The sequence below is a fragment of the Bos grunniens genome, chromosome 14, assembly GCF_055505025.1.
Source record: "Bos grunniens cultivar Pamir isolate PY7600 chromosome 14, Bosgru_T2T1.0, whole genome shotgun sequence".
NCBI lineage: Eukaryota > Metazoa > Chordata > Mammalia > Artiodactyla > Bovidae > Bos > Bos grunniens.
The window spans coordinates 80,628,493-80,648,427 of NC_141178.1; the positions used below are offsets into that span (position 1 = coordinate 80,628,493).

General features: G+C 45.2%; 1 protein-coding gene across 49 annotated transcripts in view; it reads right to left on the minus strand.

Annotated features, from left to right (window-relative positions):
* Positions 1 to 19,935, minus strand: part of PTK2 (protein tyrosine kinase 2) — a 192,950-nt gene that overhangs the window by 103,783 nt on the left and 69,232 nt on the right. For 34 of the 49 annotated variants that reach the window (XM_086337493.1, XM_086337485.1, XM_086337470.1 and 31 more), the window contains 2 exons: positions 15,134 to 15,300; positions 1,092 to 1,179 (listed from right to left, as the gene is read on the minus strand). In XM_086337493.1, the coding sequence (XP_086193619.1) occupies positions 1,092 to 1,179; positions 15,134 to 15,300 (255 nt within the window). The remainder of the gene's footprint in view (positions 1 to 1,091; positions 1,180 to 15,133; positions 15,301 to 19,935) is intronic. The other 15 variants (XM_086337508.1, XM_086337504.1, XM_086337498.1 and 12 more) reach the window with 1 other exon arrangement.

The window sequence follows — 19,935 nt, forward strand, 5'->3', positions numbered from 1 at the left end:
AAGAGAGAAGAACAGAAGTATGTCGCCTATCTAAACCCATCAGCCTCTTCCTTCTTACTTTCCTGCTCCAGTTTGTTCAGTCTCTGAGTCCATCAAATCCACCCACTAAATCTGCTTACTACCACACCGTTCTACCTCCCAACTTTCTAACTTCTTGCCTAAATAGCTAAAGAGCCCCCAACCTGCTTGCAGCCTTTTTAAGATCCAATCCACCCCGAGTACTGCCACCATATTGGGGTGGGCTTATTTTAAAAAAAAAAAATTCCGATCAAGACATTCCTCACTTAAATTCTATAAATACTCCCAACAATCTGCAGGAGAGAACCTAAAACCTCTCCTTACACGGTGTGGTCCCGGCTCTCTCGCCCATTTCCTTTCAAACCACTTTAGCACAGATTTCAATGTACTGTGTTTTATAAAGCTCATCTCTTCCTCAGCTACAAAGTTCCTTAGACGACATCTGGCAAGGGAGCCGCCTGGACTCAACACCTCCCCTGTGCCAGCACCCCCTCCAAGGGACGTCACGTCACTTGGGCTTGCCAACAGCATAGGACCAAACACAAAGCAACTGCTTACAGGAAGCCCACTAGACGGAGAATTCAGAGTTTACGCCACACGTATTTACTGCCTAACTAAAACCTTACAGGGGATTCAGAATTTACGCCACGTGTATGTATTCTACCCTTATGGGCAGTAAGAAAGCTACTTTTAGTTTAAAAAGTCACTTCTGGTTTTACACAAACTGCTACTGAAATTATAATGGGGACAGCTGGCTCTGGATAAACATCTGACAAGTTTCTTGATATTCAGGCACCATAATTATACTTGAATTAAAGACAGAGCAAAGGTTGTATCACTTAGGACTTACTGTTTCTACTTAAAATAAGTCTTAAGATTTGCCCAAGTATACAAAAATTCACAAAGTAACAAAACTCCTAATTTCTTATGAGGTATAAGAATCTCACTGCCATACAGTGACAAATTTATATTCTCCCAAATGTTAGGCTTAATCTAGTTCTAAAACAAAACCACGAAATAAACAGGATTCAAAGAAACAAAGGAAAAAAATGTATTAAAGCACTCTTCTATACCTGTTGATAGAAGAAATTCAAAGTTGGCTTGTCTTCAGTAAACTGGTTTAGAAATCCTTTTGGCAAATAACGAATTCTCAATTCATATCTAAAAATAATTAACAAAGGAAAACAATTAGAAATAGGTCATTTCTTTTTCACAGTCCAAACAATATTGAGTATGGCACTGCCAATTACTGAAATATTACTCTAAAAATAAGTTTAAATATAATCTGTAAATGTTTCCTTTTGCTGCAAAAAATAAAAAAATAAAATGTGCATGTGAGTGTGCTACAGCCCGAGGTTCCCGCAGGAGACAGAACCTGACGAGATACCCAGAGGGCGCCCGAAGTCCCTCCAGCCCCACAGCCCGGGGGCAGCACCACGCTCTGCGCCTGAAGGCGAGCTCTCCCTGCCTGGAGTCACACAGGATGTGTCTGCTCCCTTCAGGAGACTGCTCCGTCTCCTGCTCACGGCAGCACGCCAGCCCTGCACTGTGCAGCACACCCCAGTGACTCATCCACGCTACCCTGAAGGCTGCTGAGCACTTTCCACCTCGGGGCTATGAGGAATAATGCTATGAACACTTTTTATAGTCCTCTAAAAAAGCAATTTTGCTCACGAAGCCAAACCTCGAGAATGACCAAAACAAATTTCACCAGAGCGCTGTCTCTGTACCTCATTCTGTATGTACGTGTGTGTCCACCCGTATGCACTCTCGCAGGCACGTACGCATCTCTGCTGGGGGTACACCAGCAACACATCACTGGACCACAACACACATGCTGTGCAGAGCAGACACGACGGAAAACAAGCTGCAGGGCTGTAGCAGCGCGCTCCACTTGCACGCGCGGGAGCCGCACAGGCGCTCAGGTTCCGCATCCCTCACCTCTCCCCGCGTGTCCAGTCTTTCCGTGTTAGTGGCCCTGACGTTCACTGCAAGAGCGCACCCTGGTTTCAGTCAGTAGTAACAAGAACGGGCATGTCTCTGGCAGCCGGCCATTTTGGTTATCTTCTTTAGTGAAGTGTCTGTTAGGCCTTTTGTCCTTTGTTTCTGCCAAGCTGTCTGTCTGCCCCCACCCCACTGATTGGTAGGTATTCTTTACAAATTTTGGATGTGAGGCCTTTGTTAGACTTAGTGAAGATATATCTTCTCCCACTCTATAGCTTGCCTTTCACTATTTTAACGATAATTTAAAAACCTATTTTTTCAATCTTCTAATTTTAATGGTATCTTTTGTTTTTATGCAGTCCTATTTATCTTTTTCTTTTCAGTAAATTCTTTTAGTGTTTTGTTTACAAAATATCTGCTTACACAAAAGTTACAGAGATTTTTTTTCTAAAAATTTCATAAATTGATCTTTTAAAATTGTATTAAGCTCATGAGGAAAAGAACACAAAGGAATCGATACAATTCTTTTGGTTCAGTTAAGGGTGGTTCAATGCAAGGTACACATACACAAGTTTTGCTGAGATTTTCAAGGGTCTATCTTATTAAAATACACAACTGTCAAACAATAAAGTTCCATTGTACTTTGAATCTCAGGAGTTCAATAACTTTCTGCAGGCATTCTCATTGGACAACTGTTGACAGAAGCAGAATAATTTCATTTTGAGTTTAGGACTTAGCATGCACCTTATAGGCACCGTTTCTCTTAATCGACATAATAATCGGAGAACAAGAGCGTAATTATTCATATTCAGCAGAGTAGGAGGATGACACTCAGCAAGAATAAGCAGTAGGCAGCCAGTTTCCAGGCTGGAAGCTCCAGGATCAACAGGCTGCAGGAGGCTTTGGTATTAACATTGCCCCAGTTTAATGATTAAAGAAAAAAAAAAAAAACTGGCAGCCTGGCTACACGTCCAGGCTTTTAACATCATCCCGACGACGATGATGATGATAGCAAATAACGTTCAGGGACTACTCGGGATGTCACAGAAGTCATGACAAGCATTTTAACCAGATGACCTCTTCTCATCAGCAATAACCCCCAGGAGAAGCAGAAAGAAAGCTCTGCATCAAGACCACCTGCACCTGGGTTCTGGTTCCACTCCTTGTTCGCTGTCTGCCATCACTTCTCTGCGCCTCAATTTCCTCACCCGACTCTGTGCGACCCCATGGACTATACACAGCCCATGGAATTCTCCAGGCCACTGGAGTGGGCAACCGTTCCCTTCTCTGGTGGATCTGCCCGACCCAGGGATTGAACTGGGGTCTCCTGCACTGCAGGTGGATGGATTCTTTACCAACTGAGCCGACAGGGAAGCCCTCGTCAGGATGCTGGGAGAAGTGAAAGGGCTGTCACTGCACACATCACAGCCGTCTCAACGGCTGATCCACCGTATTAGCCATTACTCAACAAATATTTCGACACCAGTCATCTACAGACGCAATTCCAGAGTCTGGGAAGACACTGGTGAATAAAACAGGCAGGAAGTACCAGCCTTCAGAAAATTTCTATTTTTGTGGTGGCAGCCAGACAGCAGATACATTAAGTATCTCTGAGGTGGTAATGTGATAAAGACAAAAGCAAGGTAAGGGGAGTAACAGATGATGAAGCAACATTCTGTAAAGGGAGCCAGGGAAGCAGGCTGACTCAGGACACCTGAACACAGATCTAAAGGAAGACAGGAAGGAATCAGGGCAGTAAGGGCAGGAAGAAAACAAGTAAATGCCCCGCGGCCAGAGGCTGCCTGGAGGAATGCAGCCGCAGCCCCTGTGAGTAAAAGGGCTGCAGGGAGGGGGGAACAGAGGCGGGCAGGCCACACAGGACCCTGCTCGTCACAAACCGGGGCTCGTCCTGGTGGGAAAGGGGGCCCAGGGGCACTGTGGCCAGAGCAGTAACAGCAGAGACCTGGTGCCCAGCCAGGCGGGGCTGTGAAGAGCAGACAACAGGGCCACAAGGAGGCCGGGAAGGGACCAGTAATAGTGACCAGGTGTCCAGTTCACCCCATCTTCCTAGATGGGGGAGAACAGACTTTGAGGACATCCGGTAATAGTCAAGGTCCCACAGCTGTTAACAGGCAGCCCTGGGATTCCACTTCAGCAGAAACACGCCTGAAGGCCCAGAGGCAGCGTGAACCTAAGAGAAGACACCTATGCTTAGAACACAGAGGAGTGTACGTGGGTTGGGTCTTGCTTGTGGGGTTGGGCAAGGTCTCTAGATTGTGATGGGGTTTCGTGTTCCCTGCTTCAACCCACTACAATCTAGCATTTCCTCCCTCACAGCCCTACTGGAACTCCGCTCAAGTCTGAGTTCAATTCCAGTCCAGTCACCTCACCCCAGTCCTTAAACCCCATACCTGGCGCCCACTGCGTCCCGGCCCAGCCACGCCGGCATCCTCTCTCCTTTCTTCTCCAGGAAACTCTCCATTTTCCTCATAGTGAAACTTCCACTACTATTCTAAGAGCCTGCCTGTGTCCTGATAAACATTTCCACGTCCCTGCTCTAGGCCACTCCATGATTTCTGAACAGCGGCTAACTACAACATGCCCCAGATAAGACTATCCTTTGGCTTCTGCTTCTAAGTAATTGTTATTGTTCAGTCACTGAAATCGTGTCTGATCCTTTGCGGCCCCATGAACTGTAGCTCACCAGGCTTCCCTGTCCTTCACTACCTCCCGTAGTTTGCTCAAACTCAAGTTCATTGACTCGGTGACGCCATCCAACCATCTCATCCTCTGTCGCCTAAGTTAATACATTACCATTGACGCTGCCAACACCTAACTTCTTCAGTCTTATCTCCAACTGTGAGCACCAAGATACCCACAAGTTCCCCAAGATACCCATTAGTTCACTAATGAACTAATGATGGGGAAGAGTAGGAAATGTTTTTGAAAGTTGAGTCGGATGAATATTCAGATAACCCTAATACTGAGAAGGCTCAGCTAGTCAGACTGTGTGTAGTGAAATAAACAAAAGTACAATTTCAGGAAACTACACAGATGACCCTTGGAAACAGTGGGGTGTGGACAGCTCTTCTTACACAAACTTTCAATTTTAAAAGCCTAGAAGGGAGGATAGAAATAGAAATTCACCATTTGGCAAAAATTACACTAATAATACTGCAAAAAAGAATCAATGATGTTGAGTGGGCGAAAATACAATGAGAAACTGCAGAGTCTCTGTATTTCCTCAGAAGATATTACTTAATTACAAAGAGGGGGGAAAACAACCTTCTAGCAGAGAAACCTGGCCACCACCTTAAATCAAATGATCCAAGTTAAAGCCACCAGTAAAATGAATCTTATCATCATCAAAGACTCACTGATAAAATGCTAAGTGAAAACAACAGCTTGACTGTGGTGCTCTTCCCCAAATGCTTAAGCTCAATATAATCATGGGAACAAACCCAAACTGAAGAACACAGCACAACCACCAGCCAATGCACTTCAAAAGGGCCAAGGTCACGACAGACAGAGGCAGCCTGAGGACCTGCCGCAGATGGGAGAAGAGCCAAGGCGACGGGACACGCAGGTGCACGATGCTCTGATGGGATCCCAGGCTGGAAGACGGGCACCCTGGACCCTGTGACGTCTGTGGGTCAGTTAGTACTACGGCAGCAATGTTAAGGTCCTGGTTTCAATAACTGAACTGTACTTAACTAAGGTTTTAACATTTAGGGGAGGAGGGCTGAAGGGTACACAGGATTTCTGTGTACTGTTTTTGCAACTTTTTGATAACACGTTGAGAATATAAATAAATTCTCACAAACTTTAAGACAGACTGTCCTGTAGATGTGTTAACAAAATACCCACCAGAGCCAGTTTTAAACCAGCCTGGTCAACGAACATCAGCTTTTTGTAGCCACAGACCAGCCAGAAATCTGTTCATTTTTGTGCTTTGGTGCAGAAGTATCCAGTAAACGTTTAATTAATCAATCAGCAAATTTGGAAGTCCATCCTGTTTTTTTAAAAGATGTCACTTCCAAACTTGTCAGAATGTTCCTCTATTTACTGTCTTACTGATTTAAATATTCTAAAGAACTCTTGTTGAGTTCAGTGTCATAATGAAAGACTAGCCTTTCAAATTAAGGTATATGCACAGATAATGTCATTTCAAGATAAAACAGGAAACTATCAAAATACAATCTAAAACTTCCTCAGCTATCATTAGTCATTTTCTTTTGTCATCTATGAAAAAAAGATACCTTTCATCTAAATAAAAGACTTTTTTTCCTCCTCCTGCAAAAGGTCTGAAAAAAGAATCATGTCTGCAGATCGAGGAGCTGTTCATCGGCCGTGAACAGGAGAATGTGAACCACATCTGATAACAAAGAAAAGGACTTTCTTTTTCACTCACTCTGCAGAAGCCCCACAGTTCTCTCTCAAAAGCCAACAGAGCCTCCTCTCAGGCCTGGCTCTCAAAGCCCTGAATCCCACACCAAAAGGACCAGGCCCTTTATATCTGATTAACCTGCTCAGAAGTCCGACCACTCGGTGTAAGTGCTTTCAGAACACCAAAATTTAGCTAGCTAGAATTCCATTATCTAGGTACGAAACTTTAAAGTTTAAATCTGTTTGGGGTAAAGCTCTCAAAACTGCATGGCACTTTTGGCTACACGACAAACTAGGAAGGGCATTGTATTCGAACTTCTCTGGCTGACTCCAGAGCCTGGCAACCACCACCCACTCAGCCGGCATCTCCCAGGACCCTGGGCACAGGCGAGCAGACTGTGAAGGAAGCAGGCTGCGTGCAGCACAGGGGCTGTGGGCTCTGCCACAGACCCAGGCTCCACACAGGCTCCTGAGGGCCCTCACGAGGCTGGAGGCTGGCGCGGTCCCCGCAGAAGCCCTGGACTGACCATCTCCTCCTGACCCTGTATCAACATGCCCCATATTGTCTCACCCACCTCATGTTTTCCCAACAACATTCTTTTATGTTTATTTTGCTTTTTACTTGTGTATGATGCTGTATGTCATCCTCTGGGGCTTACTTTTTGTTTTTTTAACTGAAGTAAAATTCACATAAAAAGCAACCATTTCAGGGAATTCCCTGGTGGCCCAGTGGTTAGGACTCGGGCCTTTCACTGCCAGGGTCCAGGTTCAATCCCTGGTCGGGGAAATAAGCTCTCACAAGCCACATGGCATCCCTAACTTCCCCCAAAGCAGCCACTTTAAAGTGTGCAATTCAACAGTATTTAGTTGCACCCACAACGCTGCCCCGGGACCGCCTTCTGTCACACACCGTCACCTGGCTAAGTTTCGTCCAGAGTTCCAGGTCGCGATGCTTTCCTCGTTCTGACTAGCGCAACACTCCACTGTGAATATTCTGTCACTGGCTATTCCATGAACGTCCTCGGGTCTCCAGCCTAGTATAGAAACGCAAGTCTCTCAAGGACAGAACCTGAAGTGGAACAGCAGGACCAAGGCCATGTCATGCGGAGGCTAAGCTGCAGGCAAGATCCTGAATTGGAAAGAGCGCAGCCACACGCAGCCCTGAGCACACAGCTGTGGTGCCTGATGCTACTCTGCACCCGCTCTCAGGCAGCGGTTACTGGCCCCGCTCAGCCATCGGTCCGTGCTTCAGGGATGCCTCTCCAGGCGTCCAACGGTCAGTGAGCAACCTTTATAGTCCAGCTCAGCCATCAGTCAGTCCGTGCTTCAGGGACCCTTCTCCAGGCGTCCAACGGTCAGTGAGCGACCTTTATAGTCCAGCTCAGCCATCAGTCCGTGCTTCAGGGACCCCTGCCCAGGTGACCAACCGTTAGTTAGTGACTGTTAGTGGTCCCACTCAGCCTTTGGTTGGTACTACGTGGCCTCTTCCCAGGCAAGCAACGGTCAGTGAGTGACCTCGAGAGGTCCAGTTCAGCCAATGGTCAGTGCTTCAGTGGGCCCCTGCCCAGGTGACCAACCATCAGTGAGCGACCTCAAGGGGTCCCGCTCAGCCAATGGTCAGTGCTTCAGTGGGACCCGGCCCAGGAGACCAACAGTCAGTGAGCGACCTCGAGAGGTCCAGCTCAGCCATCGGTCAGTGCTTCAGTGGCCCCGGCCCAGGTGACCAAAGGTCAGTGAGCGACCATTAGTGGTCCCGCTCAGCCACTGGTCAGCCCAGATGGTGAGCTAGGGGGCCCAGGGGGCAGGCCACAGGCTGTGTCCTGCAGGATTCCAGAGTCCTCATCAAGGACACCCACTGGCCGGGCCCAGGCCTTGAGGTGGCAGCGACCCTCTCCCCCATCCCTGCCTCCGCGACCTACTGGTAGCAGCAGCCTGCATAGCATGTAGTCTGCAGGACCTGCCCCTCCCTGCCTGTTTGGGTGGCCGGAGGAGCCTGAAGGCCCTTTGGGTCCTGGGCACCTGGCTCCCTCAGTGATGACAGCTGGGCAAGGTGTGGGGGCCTGGCCCTGAGGGAGCCACCAGCTGGGCTCACCTCCTCTTAGCCAGAACTGGACCTCGGAGAGGGAAAGCTGTGCCTGGGGACCTGGCCCTTTCTTGTCAGAACAGAGAATAACATTCATCTGGTGGAGATTCACAGGAGCATTGTTACCTGGCCACGACCTGACCTCAGGAACAAAGGATCTGGCACCACGCAGTTTGCAGCAGCTAGCCCTGCCCCTCCCTCACTTTTCCTAGAAAATGGCTTTGCGGAAAGCTCTCATAGAGCTTGGGGTTTTAAAGGCTTGAGCCACCCATCTCCTTGCATCGCCCTCAATGCGCCTTCCTCTGCTCCAAACTCTTTGACGTTTCAGTTTGTTTGGCTTCACAGTGCGCTGGGTACCCAGACTGGTGTTTCAGTATCATCATCAGATCCTTAACCTTTCCCACTATTAATACTGTTGGACAACTTATTAATACTTTTTGTTAACCAGACAGTGTAGATGGAATCTACTGGTCCAGATTCATACCTCCCTGAGCACTAAGGAAGCTGACAGTGTCTTCCTGTGATGACAGGTCAAACCTGTCTACCCTTTTATGAAAATACCTTCATGTTTCTTGCCCATTTGTTGAGGAATTTACAATCCTTATATTTATCAGCAGAACTCCTGACACCATCTTCTGTCAATTACACGAGTTGCAACTTGTTTCTGCATTTTTCCTTTTGGCCACACCTCATAACTTGTGGGATCTTAGTTCCCCGACCAGGGATTGAACCCAGACCCTCAGCAGTAAAAGCAGCTAAACCACCGGAACACTGAGGAATTGTCCTTTCTGCACTTTCTAAACATACATCTTTTGATATACAGAATGCTTTCATCTCATAAAGGGCAAATTTGCTATTCTCGTCTTTTAAGAGTGAACGTTTTTGGGGGATTAAGAAAATCTTCCTGCTCTAGGACCAAAGACACATTCACTATATGCCCCATTAAAGACACATTCACTGTATGTTTCATTAAACTTTTTTAAAAACTTGATCCACCTCAGGGGGATTTCTGTGTATTGTTCAAGGCAGGATCTAATTCTGTGGTTCCTCTTCCTATGAGGACAGCCATGTATGAAACCAGCCCTTCCCTTCCCCGATGACATGTCATGACAACTCTGTAGGGCCACCCTGCCTGAGACAGTTACTACCAAATGTGTGCTGTAGGTGCTTACAGAGGTATCTGAAGAACTGAAGACTCAATTAAACAAGCTTAGATCTCAGGTTTACTTAACAATATGAATAGATCCTATAGCAGGTAGTGCGAAAAACAAAAATCTATGCTAAAAAACCTCATAGGAGTAGAAACTAACGTCGTTATTCTGATGAGTCCTGGCACTTTCGTTTCAGGGTTCACACCCTGCTCAGAACTAAAGCCAGAGCTGCAGCCGCCCTCATGGACTGAGAGAAGAGATCTCCATGCTCTGTCTCCTGTAGTCACACACCTAACACAGGCAGGGAGAAGAGCTGGTGCACGAAGCCAGTTTCCACTCTGCCACCCATTTAAGCTGTGTGACCATGGGCAGGTTATCAAGCCTCTCACACAATGTCTGACGCCCAATAAGCAGCAAGCTAATATGAGAAGACTGTTACTAAGTAGTACTATTTGGTTCCTAGTTGGTAATTTCATTATCATTGATTCACTTCCACTTAAACTGTATTTTACCGGGTGCCTACTTTGTCCCAGGCATGACCAGAACCCAGCAGTAGAGCAGTGAATATGATGGAGGCCCTGAGGGAGAAAGACTGTCCCAGGCAGGCAGTGGGCTCTGCAGACAGAAAGGCTGGAGAAGGCCCTGGGAGGACGCGACAGTGGAGCACCTGCCCTAACAAGGGGAGGGCCAAGCCGTGCCAGGAACAGCAGAGCAGCATATACAGCAGTTGACCATCGAGTTCAAAGGCACTAGGGACAATCTGCTTGGCGTGTTTAAGAGCCAGTGTGGCCAAGGTTGAGCAAGTGCAAAGTTGGAAAATTAAAAGGCAGAGAGAGAAATGAGATAAGAGCTATTCTGTTCAACAAGAAGGCAGGCAACAGAGAAGAGACCATCAAATGAGACCCCAACCCGAGTACCTATGAAAACTGAAACTTCAAAGAGACCACAGCTGCTCGAGTGAAGGTAGGGGAGCAAGAGGTAGAGAAAAGACCAAGAGGTAACCACAAACTTGGAGTGAGCTCCAGGTGAGTGGGGGCTGGGGGAGGAGGTGGTAGCTCCTGGAAGTTTCTGAGCGGGAATGGTTTACACATTTCTTTGGATGTTTACATTTTAAAAGATTTGTTCACAAATTCTGTGAGCTCAACCTTATAATGTATCTCGGTACAGCTGCTTCTCGCTCCTCCAAGTACTACTCTCCTGGTCCATCATCTTCTCTGACTTTTTCCTGGGTTATTGTAGTAACCTGTCCATTGGTTTCCTGAGTTTATCCAAGTAAAGTGTGAATTTAACGCCAAAGGCAGGTCTAGGGAGGCTAGGAAGAGGTCAGTGGAGCAGCCCCAAATATCAAGGTCAGCAGGAGAAGACAGTGACGGTCAATGAAGCAGGAGGAAAACCTTCACCAGAAGAGAGTCTGGTATCCAGGAGGCTGAGTGAAGAAAGCACGCTTGGTATCCACAGGGGCTTGGCTGCAGAACCCCACAGACACCGAGAGCCTGAAATGCTCGTGTGAAATGGTACAGTCTGTGCACGAAAGCTGCACAACGTGGCACAAACCCTCACACACTGAGAGCATCGGGATTATTTACAATGCAATATACAGTGTAAGTGCTACGTAACCAGCTGCTGGCACAACAAGTTCAAGTTTTGCTTTTTGGAACTCTCTGGAATCCGCCCTCCCCCCGCCACCCTCACACCCAGAATTTTGGAACTGTAGTTGGTTGAAGCCTGGTTCCCTGGTTGTGGAACCAGGGAACCCACAGACACTGAGGGGTGGCTGTACTTAGACAGGACTAAGTGACTGGCTGTAGCCAGGAGGTTCTGCAGAGGGCAGACTGGACAGTGAAGGGGCAGAGCCCATCAAAGCCAGGCTGTCAGGAGGCTGGGCCTTTTCCTTTGAACCATAAATTACTTAGAAACATGTTTTTAAGTTGCTTAATACACAGTTACATGCAGGATCCTGTATTTCTATATTAGAAAAAACAGTTAAATACATAACTTAAAAACTACTGTTTACTTACTACTGTTTGTGTTCTTCCCTTTAATTATTAAAAAGGTAAGTCTTATTCCTTTAAGACTGGTTCTGCTTTATATATTTTGAGGAGTTTATAAGTTTAAGAGCTACATCTATTTCTATACTTATTAAATTATTGGTGAAATGAGCATTTCACTGTTACGTGGTTGCCCTCTATATCCATAAGCTTCTTTGCCTGAAAATTTATTTCACAGGGTGTTAACAGCACAATACTGATCTTTTTTTCCTGGTTATTATTTGCCTGGTATATTTATACTCAAGTTTTATGTGAGTTTTTCAAATTGAAAGTCAGGGCTCATTAGAAGGCAGGAAAATTCTTTTCACTATTCATTTATTAATTCATTTTACTAACGTAGAACAAAACAGAACACTGCAGAGAAAGCCTTTAGACCTCAGCGTAAATAACAGCGCTGAGTACAGTTTGGTGAAATGTGTGGGTCCGGGACACATAAACAGCTCTGAGACACACACACAGGCATACACGTGTGCTAGATCTCACGGCAAAACACGTGGTTTCCTCCAAGTCAGAGAAAAATGTTTGAACGTCACTGTCTGGATACATCATGTGAACAGCAGATAGCTTGATTTTATGTTTTAATCCACTCTAAATCCCATGGATGGAGGAACCTGGTAGGCTGCAGTCCACGGGGTCACTAGGAGTCGGACACGACTGAGCGACTTCACTTTGACTTTTCACCTTCATGCATTGGAGGAGGAAATGGCAACCCACTCCAGTGTTCTTGCCTGGAGAATCCCATGGACAGAGGAGCCTGGTGGGCTGCTGTCTATGGGGTCGCACAGTCGGGCATGACTGAAGCGACTTAGCAGCAGCAGCAGTAACCTCTGACAATCATTCACCGTTAGCATCTGTGCATCTCACTTGTGATTTCTATCCATCTTGCTTCCCCACGCTTCTGCTTCTTTCCTTCTTTTTGACCCCCACATCTCTCTACTATCTACTTGCCCAAGGGCCGTTCCAGCCCCTCACATTTAGCTGACAAAGCTTTGCTCTATCACCCCTGTTCCAACCTGCACCCAGTACTGAGCTCTACTTTTTCAGTATAAAAAAATCTGTTATCATTAGTTCTCCTTCATGAAGCCAGTGCTCACTGATATCTGTTCTTGAGGTAATTTAACTGTGCAAACAAATCTAGACTGCCAGTTACATTTCCTCACCACTTTGAACATATTATACCACCATTTTCTTGGCATCGATGATGCTGTGAGAAGTCTAATTTTTCTCTGCTTGTTTTTGACATCCTTTCATTTTCTTTTATACAACACTATTTTGCTATAATCTGTCAAAGTATGCATTTAGATTTACCCAATTTGAGATTTTTCTGTTAATCCTACATTTAAGGACTGATGTCACTCACTGATTCTAGAAAGTTCTCAGCTATTTTCCCTTCAGATTATTTCCTCTTCCTCATTCTTTTTATTCTCTTCTTCAGACTTCCTGTTAGAAAACGGTTGACCTTCTCATTCTTCATGTTACATAAATCTGCTTTCATAATTTCCATCTGTTCATCTCTGTGCTATGTTTTGGGAGAGTTTTCTCAGCTCCATCTTCCTGTTTACTAATTGTTCAGCTATGTCTAATCTGCTGCTTTATCTATCCAATGACTTCCAGAACTTCTGTTTTGTTCTTTTTCAAGTCTGCTTGATTATTTTAACAGCCTCGTATTCCCACTAATATGTTAGAACAGTTTGTATTAATCCTCACCCTCCTGAAGCTATCACACACGTATCACTGGTACCTCTGATCACATCTTCTTCTTTCAGCACCTCCACCGACAACCTGTGCACCTTCACTCATCTCAGAAGCCCAGCTACACTCTCAGTTTTGAAGATCACATTATTCCCATTGAGATGGGCATGCTGATTCTAAAAACCCACTCTGTGAAGTCAGATGGCTAAATCCAAATGGAACCTGTGCCACAAACTATGTGAATGCAATTTAAATCCATTTTGTTGTGCCTCTGTCTTCATCTACAAAATAAGGATAACAAGTCTTTACCTCCTCGGGTTTGGGTAAATGAAATACAGAGTTTACGAATTATAACAGCACACAGCTGGCACAGTGCCTGGCTCCTAACAGCCACTCGATGGTGACAACACACCAACGTCATCATCTTCACCACCCCTCATTCGAGGAGGGTCAGTCAAATTTTCCTTACTTATGAGGATCCAGACTCCACTGAATAAAACAGTGCCTACATCCTTATTATTAAGGTTAAATAAGCTGGCTTCAAAGAATGAAAACAAAGCTTAGATACCCCAGGATCTGCATTCAACAATTTACTGAGGACTAAGGCTATTGCTATAATGAAGGCTGCCTCTGACATGTCTCACAAATTCAGGACATTAACAGAATTGTTTTATTTATTTTTTTAACAGAATTGTTTTAATTAAAAATACCTAGAGATATGTTCAGGTAACTTTTAGATATTCTTAGTTTTTAAACACTTGTTTAATTAACTGACCAAATAGATGGAGATCAAATCTTTTTCAGCCATTGTTGAAAAGTAACCAAACTATATTCTTACAGACTATTTTGTCAGGTCAATTCCAGCTAGCTGACAAATTTGAAAATTATATTTCTCTGATAAGCTGTAATTGGGATAGTATTTTTATTCAACTAAAGATTTACTCACCTAAAAATGTTTTTCTTTTTAAATGTCTCATCTTATCTATTTAGATCCTTGAAGTGAAAGTTACTGACATTTGAATGCCCTCTTTACGCTATAATCATCTTTATTTCTGTAGCACTATCTGTAAAAACAGGGGCTCCTGTGGAAGAGCTCCCTTATACTTCCCTCAAACGTTAAGTGTTTTAGGTACACAATTTCCTACAAACACCATGGTTTACTGAAAAGTGAAAAAAAATTATTAGGAGAGAACCAGGGAAAGGACAATTATAGGGACTTCTTTTATTTCACTTCGAATGATTTTAGTTTCATTGAAGTCAGTATGACTTCACTTTCCAGCATCCATGTTGTATGTGAACATCACACAGACACTGACTCTTTCAGGTGAGCTGCGATCACTGGGCATGACAGAGTGAGCTCTGCAGCACATTAATACGGTAATCAGGTGTGGTCACTTCCAGGCACAGAAGGGTGCCAGCAGCACAGGAAGTAGAAGCACTAGGACCCGGGCAGTGCTCAGAGCAGAGGCTGGACACTGAGAGGCTGGATACAGAGGCAGAGTGGGCAGTGCTCAGAGCAGAGGCTGGACAGAGCAGCACTGGCAAGAGGAGGGTGAGGGCAAAAGACCGTCACAGAATAACGAAAGCAAGGAGACGGCTCAAGCAAGCCCATGCCAGGGGTGCCCGAAGACGGGCTACACAGAAGTGCAGAAGGGAGCGCTGGCTAACAAGTACCGGCCACCTCTATGTGTACGGGAGTCCCAGGGACCATCAGTGAGAAAATTAAACACAGATAACCATCCTCTCATGTGTGCTTCTATATGCAAAACAAACCACGTCCGAGTCGCCCCAAAGTAGGTTTGTAATCTTACTTCCACTCCTCTGGTGGGTGGGCAAGTTCATACTTCTCCCTCACATTGGAGACACCCATATCCAAATGGAGCCAGTGAACCTCCTCTGACCGCAGGTGACTCAGGCGAAATCCATAGCAGGCCACGTGCTTTACTTTGTGACTGTCCACTATCTTCTGAATGATGCCCTAAAACATACCCCCCACAGAAATGACTGTTATAAACAAAAACTGCATGCTAGAAATTAATGCAATGTTCATTTCTTTCAGTTAATTATCAGAAATCTTTGGTAGAAAAAGAGCATCAATTTAAATACATCACTTAATTTTACTTAGGAATCTTTTTTCACACACAGTATTTTTATGAACACAGAAAAGTGTTTTTAAACCACAAGAAGAGGCACTGCCCCTTTCTTTACTGACTTCTGCAGCTCCACCACTGCATCACCCCAACTCATTCACCCACATGGGCCACCCCTTGGGGGGCTTCCTAAGAATGAGACCTGGGGAGGGTTATACTTTCCAAACCAAAGTATTGCTGAGAACAAGCTGCAACCTTAGTATCATTTGTTTTTTTAAATACATATTTAGGAATACATAACTAAAGTCATATTTCTGATAACATTGATGACACATAAGAAGCTACCTCAAGCTGAGGCTAACCATCTGCTCTCTACTGGTTAATATACAGCAATCTCCAAGAGCCCCCAACCTAATGCTTCCAACATGTTATGTCCATGAGTTCAGAGGAGATGAGGGGCAACCTCTGAAGGAGGGCATCAGAGAACGCTCCCTAGAGAAGATGGCATTTATCCCAAGCTGTGGCAGTCGTGTGTACACGTCTGTAAGTGGGCAGCACACGTGGGCAGACCCACTTGGGAATACAACGGAAACCACACCCCGTCCTTCCATGAGGGCGTGTGAATCACAGTCCACTGCACTCTGCTCAATCTTTTAGGCCATTAGTAAGTTTTCTTAAATGATGCGGATATTAACAAGAAAATGTCTATTAAGAAAAATCAGTACTGTCTACTAGAGAAAGCACTGGTTTCTAACAATTAGCAATTAACTGAAGTTATCATATAACTTACAATGTAAAAGTTCTGCACACACTAGTATTTCTTTTCTGTGACACAATGCTGTTGATAAAACAATTAAGGCTGTTCCCAACCCTACCCCAAAGAAGAGATAAACAATAACATGTCCTGTATACAAAATTGTCAGGGACCTAGGGAGTCCACACCACGGACAGGGTGTGCGCCGTGTTCCCACACCTGCCGACCGCCCTCGTGGACTCCTCAGTCCCCAGCACAAGGCTGTGTATGCAGCCCAGGACTGGCGGGGGGAAGATGAAGAGAAAGGACCCGGCTGAAGAGCCATCCACAGCTTCAGAAGAAGAAGAACTCTCACTGGATCTATAGCCTACAGAACTCAAGCAGGGGAACTGAAAGTGAAAATCGCATCCGACTCCTTGCGACTCCGTGGACCATATGTTCCAAGGAATTCTCCAGGCCAGAATACTGGAGTGGGTAGCCTATCCCTTCTCCAGGGGATCTTCCTGATCCAGGAATCGAACCGGGGGCTCCTGCATTGCAAGCGGATTCTGTACCAGCTGAGCCACCAGGGAAGGGGGACTGGGATGAGCATAAAGCATCCCTCTGGCTTCTGGATTCAGGGCCGCTGAGAATTCAGTGCAGGCTGAGCACTACTAGAGGGCGTCCTGAGGGGCACTTGGGGAACTGGGAGGACAGAACCCAGATCTAGCCCCAAGCTCGCCTGCAAACCTGTGCTCTGGGGTGTGAGCTCTGTCTACAGAAGGGACATCTTTTTCTGCTAATTCTCTGAAAGGCGACTTGTGCAGCCTCTCCTTGCCAACATCCAAATCCCTGGGGGGCAAAAGACAGGAGCTGGCGCCTCTTTCAAGCTCCCACAAAAGTGCCTTTGTCTCCTGCTGCTGCTCTGCCAGCTCACTACCGAGAGCACACAGACTCTCGTCACCCGGCCGTCGCCCCTCGACTCTACATCCCCCAGCGGCAACAGCTCCAGAGCAGCCCTGCTCCTGCGAGGGCTCCGCACCACACCTGCGCCTCTCGTCCTGTTGCTGTGCTCCTGGTTGGGCAATCCCTCCACACCCAGATGCAGGGGGTTAAGGCAGGGTGCAAACCATTCCTCACGCTCATGCTTGCCGTTGACACCCCAGGAGGAACCCCACCTTCCCTGGGTGTCTGCCCTGGTGACCTCTCGCACAGGTTACCCTCATGTCTCTGACTCATGCACACACACTGGAGCCCACCTGCAGAGAAGCGGTGTAAATTACAGGGATTTGATCCAAAAAATGTGGTGCTGACTAGGGGGGAAAGTAGGTTCCTAGTCTTGAAGTCTTAATGGAACAGACAGTATTTCTGTCAGTTCACTTGATCACACTGCCAAAAGACACCAGAATAATTTTAAGCCTAGGCTTGTGTAACCAGAGTCCCCAGACTGTAGGATCTGGTACCTAAACCTGATCCTACAGTTAGCAATTTCACTCTCCACTAAAAAAAAAAAGAGCAATAAACACAGACATTTCCTTTTATTTCACTTTTTGCTTTCCATTATGCTTCCATATTGATTTCGGTTCTACTTCTCATTCTCCAGGACTCTCAGAAATGTCACTTCCCATTCCATAGGGATAGCAGCCAAGACTGTGAGTATAGAAGTACTTAAATATTTGATGCTGAATGCACGTAAGTACTCAGTAACTAAGTAAGTAATTCTGAGAACCAACGATTCGGTCTGGATAACTGAACAACTTGAGAACTAAATACTCCAACACCACCATATCCACAACACACTCACATACGTCAGTATATGTGTGTATGATTTCTGGAATACGTATCTTTAGGAAAGGGACTGTCTCTGGAGCACTGACAGGATGAGGGCTTTTAATATGCCACTCATGGGATCCAAATTAAATTTCTCATCCTGGCTTTAAAGGCTCATGATAAACTAGTCCTACAATACACAGAACAATACTTAGCTACTCTGTAGCCTCTGTTGACTCATTTATATCACAGCCCAGGCCTTGGAAACACATAAATTTTCCTGACTGAATTCTCATGTTAGATATTCACAGGGTTCTTCCCAAATTTGAAAATAAAAGAAGCCAGTGTCTGCATGGTGCTCACATCTCATCACGAACACAGCAATTCAGCCATTTTACTACTGGGGAAGGGTTATTTTCTTTTTTAGCTTCCCTGTTTTGGGGCAAAATGGGGATGGAAGTGCAGGTAATCCTGCCACAAGCACCCTTCCAGCTGTGGCCACACACATGTACAAGTGCTGCTTAGAAACAGATGCACGGGGTCAAGAGCTAGTGACAGTGTGATATTTTGATAAGTACAGCCAAGCTGCACACCAACAACACTATACCAACTACAACTGACAACATTACAGACTGTGCTTCATCTTACGCCAACACTGATCTTAAAATGCTTATCAATTCATCTGTCAACAGACATCCAGGTTGCTTCCATGTTCTAGCTTTTATAAATAGTGCTGCAATGAACAATGGGATACATGTGTCTCTTTCCATTTTGGTTTCCTCAGGTATATGCCTAGGAGTGGGATTGCTGGGTCATATGGTGGTTTTATTCCTAGTTTTTTAAGGAATCTCCATACCATCTTCCATAGTGGCTGTATTAATTTACATTCCCACCAACAGTGCATGAGCGTTCCCTTTTCTCCACACCCTCTCCAGCATTTGTTGCTTGTAGACTTTTTGATGAGGGCCATTCTGACTGGTGTGAGGTGACACCTATTGTGGTTTTGCTTTGCATGTCTCTAACAATGAGCAATGTTGAGCATCTTTTCATGTGTTTGTTAGCCATCTGTATGTCTTCTTTGGAGAAATGCCTGTTTAGGTTTTTTTCCCACTTTTTGATTGGGTTGTTTGTTTTCTAGCATTGAGTTATATATGTGCATTTTGGAAATTAATCCTTTGTCAGTTGTTTCATTTGCTATTATTTTCTCCCATTCTGAGGGTTGTCTTTTCACCTTGCTTATAGTTTCCTTTGCTGGACAAAAGCTTTTAAGTTTAATCAGGTCCCACTTGTTTACTTTTGTTTTTATTTCTGTTACTCTAGAAAGTGGGTCATATAAAAAGGAATGCATTTGAGTCAGTTCTGATGAGGTAGATGAACCTAGAACCTATTATACAGAGTGAAGTGAGTCAGAAAGAGAAAGATAAATATCATTTTCTAACGCACATATACAGAATCTAGAAAAATGGTACTGAAGAATTTATTTACAGGGAGACTCAGCAATGGAGATACAGACATAGAGAATAGACTTACAGACATGGAGAGAGAGGAGGAGAGGGTGAGATGTATGGAAAGAGTAACATGGAAACTTACATTACCATATGTAAAATAGACAGCCAATGGGAATTTGCTGTATGGCTCGGGAAACTCAAACAGGGACTCTGTATCAACCTAGAGGGGTGGGGTGGGGAGGGAGGTGGGAGGGAGGTTCAAAAGGGAGGGGATATATGTATACCAATGGCTGATTCATGTCGAGGTTTGACAGAAAACAGGAAAATTCTGTAAAGCAATTATCCTTTGATAAAAAAAGAAAAAGAAAAAAGAAATTCAGGAAGGCAAGGGTGTAGTGTGAAAATGAGAGAAGAGACAGATTCTGCCAGAGAAGCAAGAGGAAAGAGAAATGCCCAGGTACACATTTTATTTTATTTTTCCTTTTTTTTTCTTAATTTTATTTTTAAACTTTACAATATTGTAGTAGTTTTCCCAAATATTGAAATGAATCCGCCACAGGTATACCTGTGTT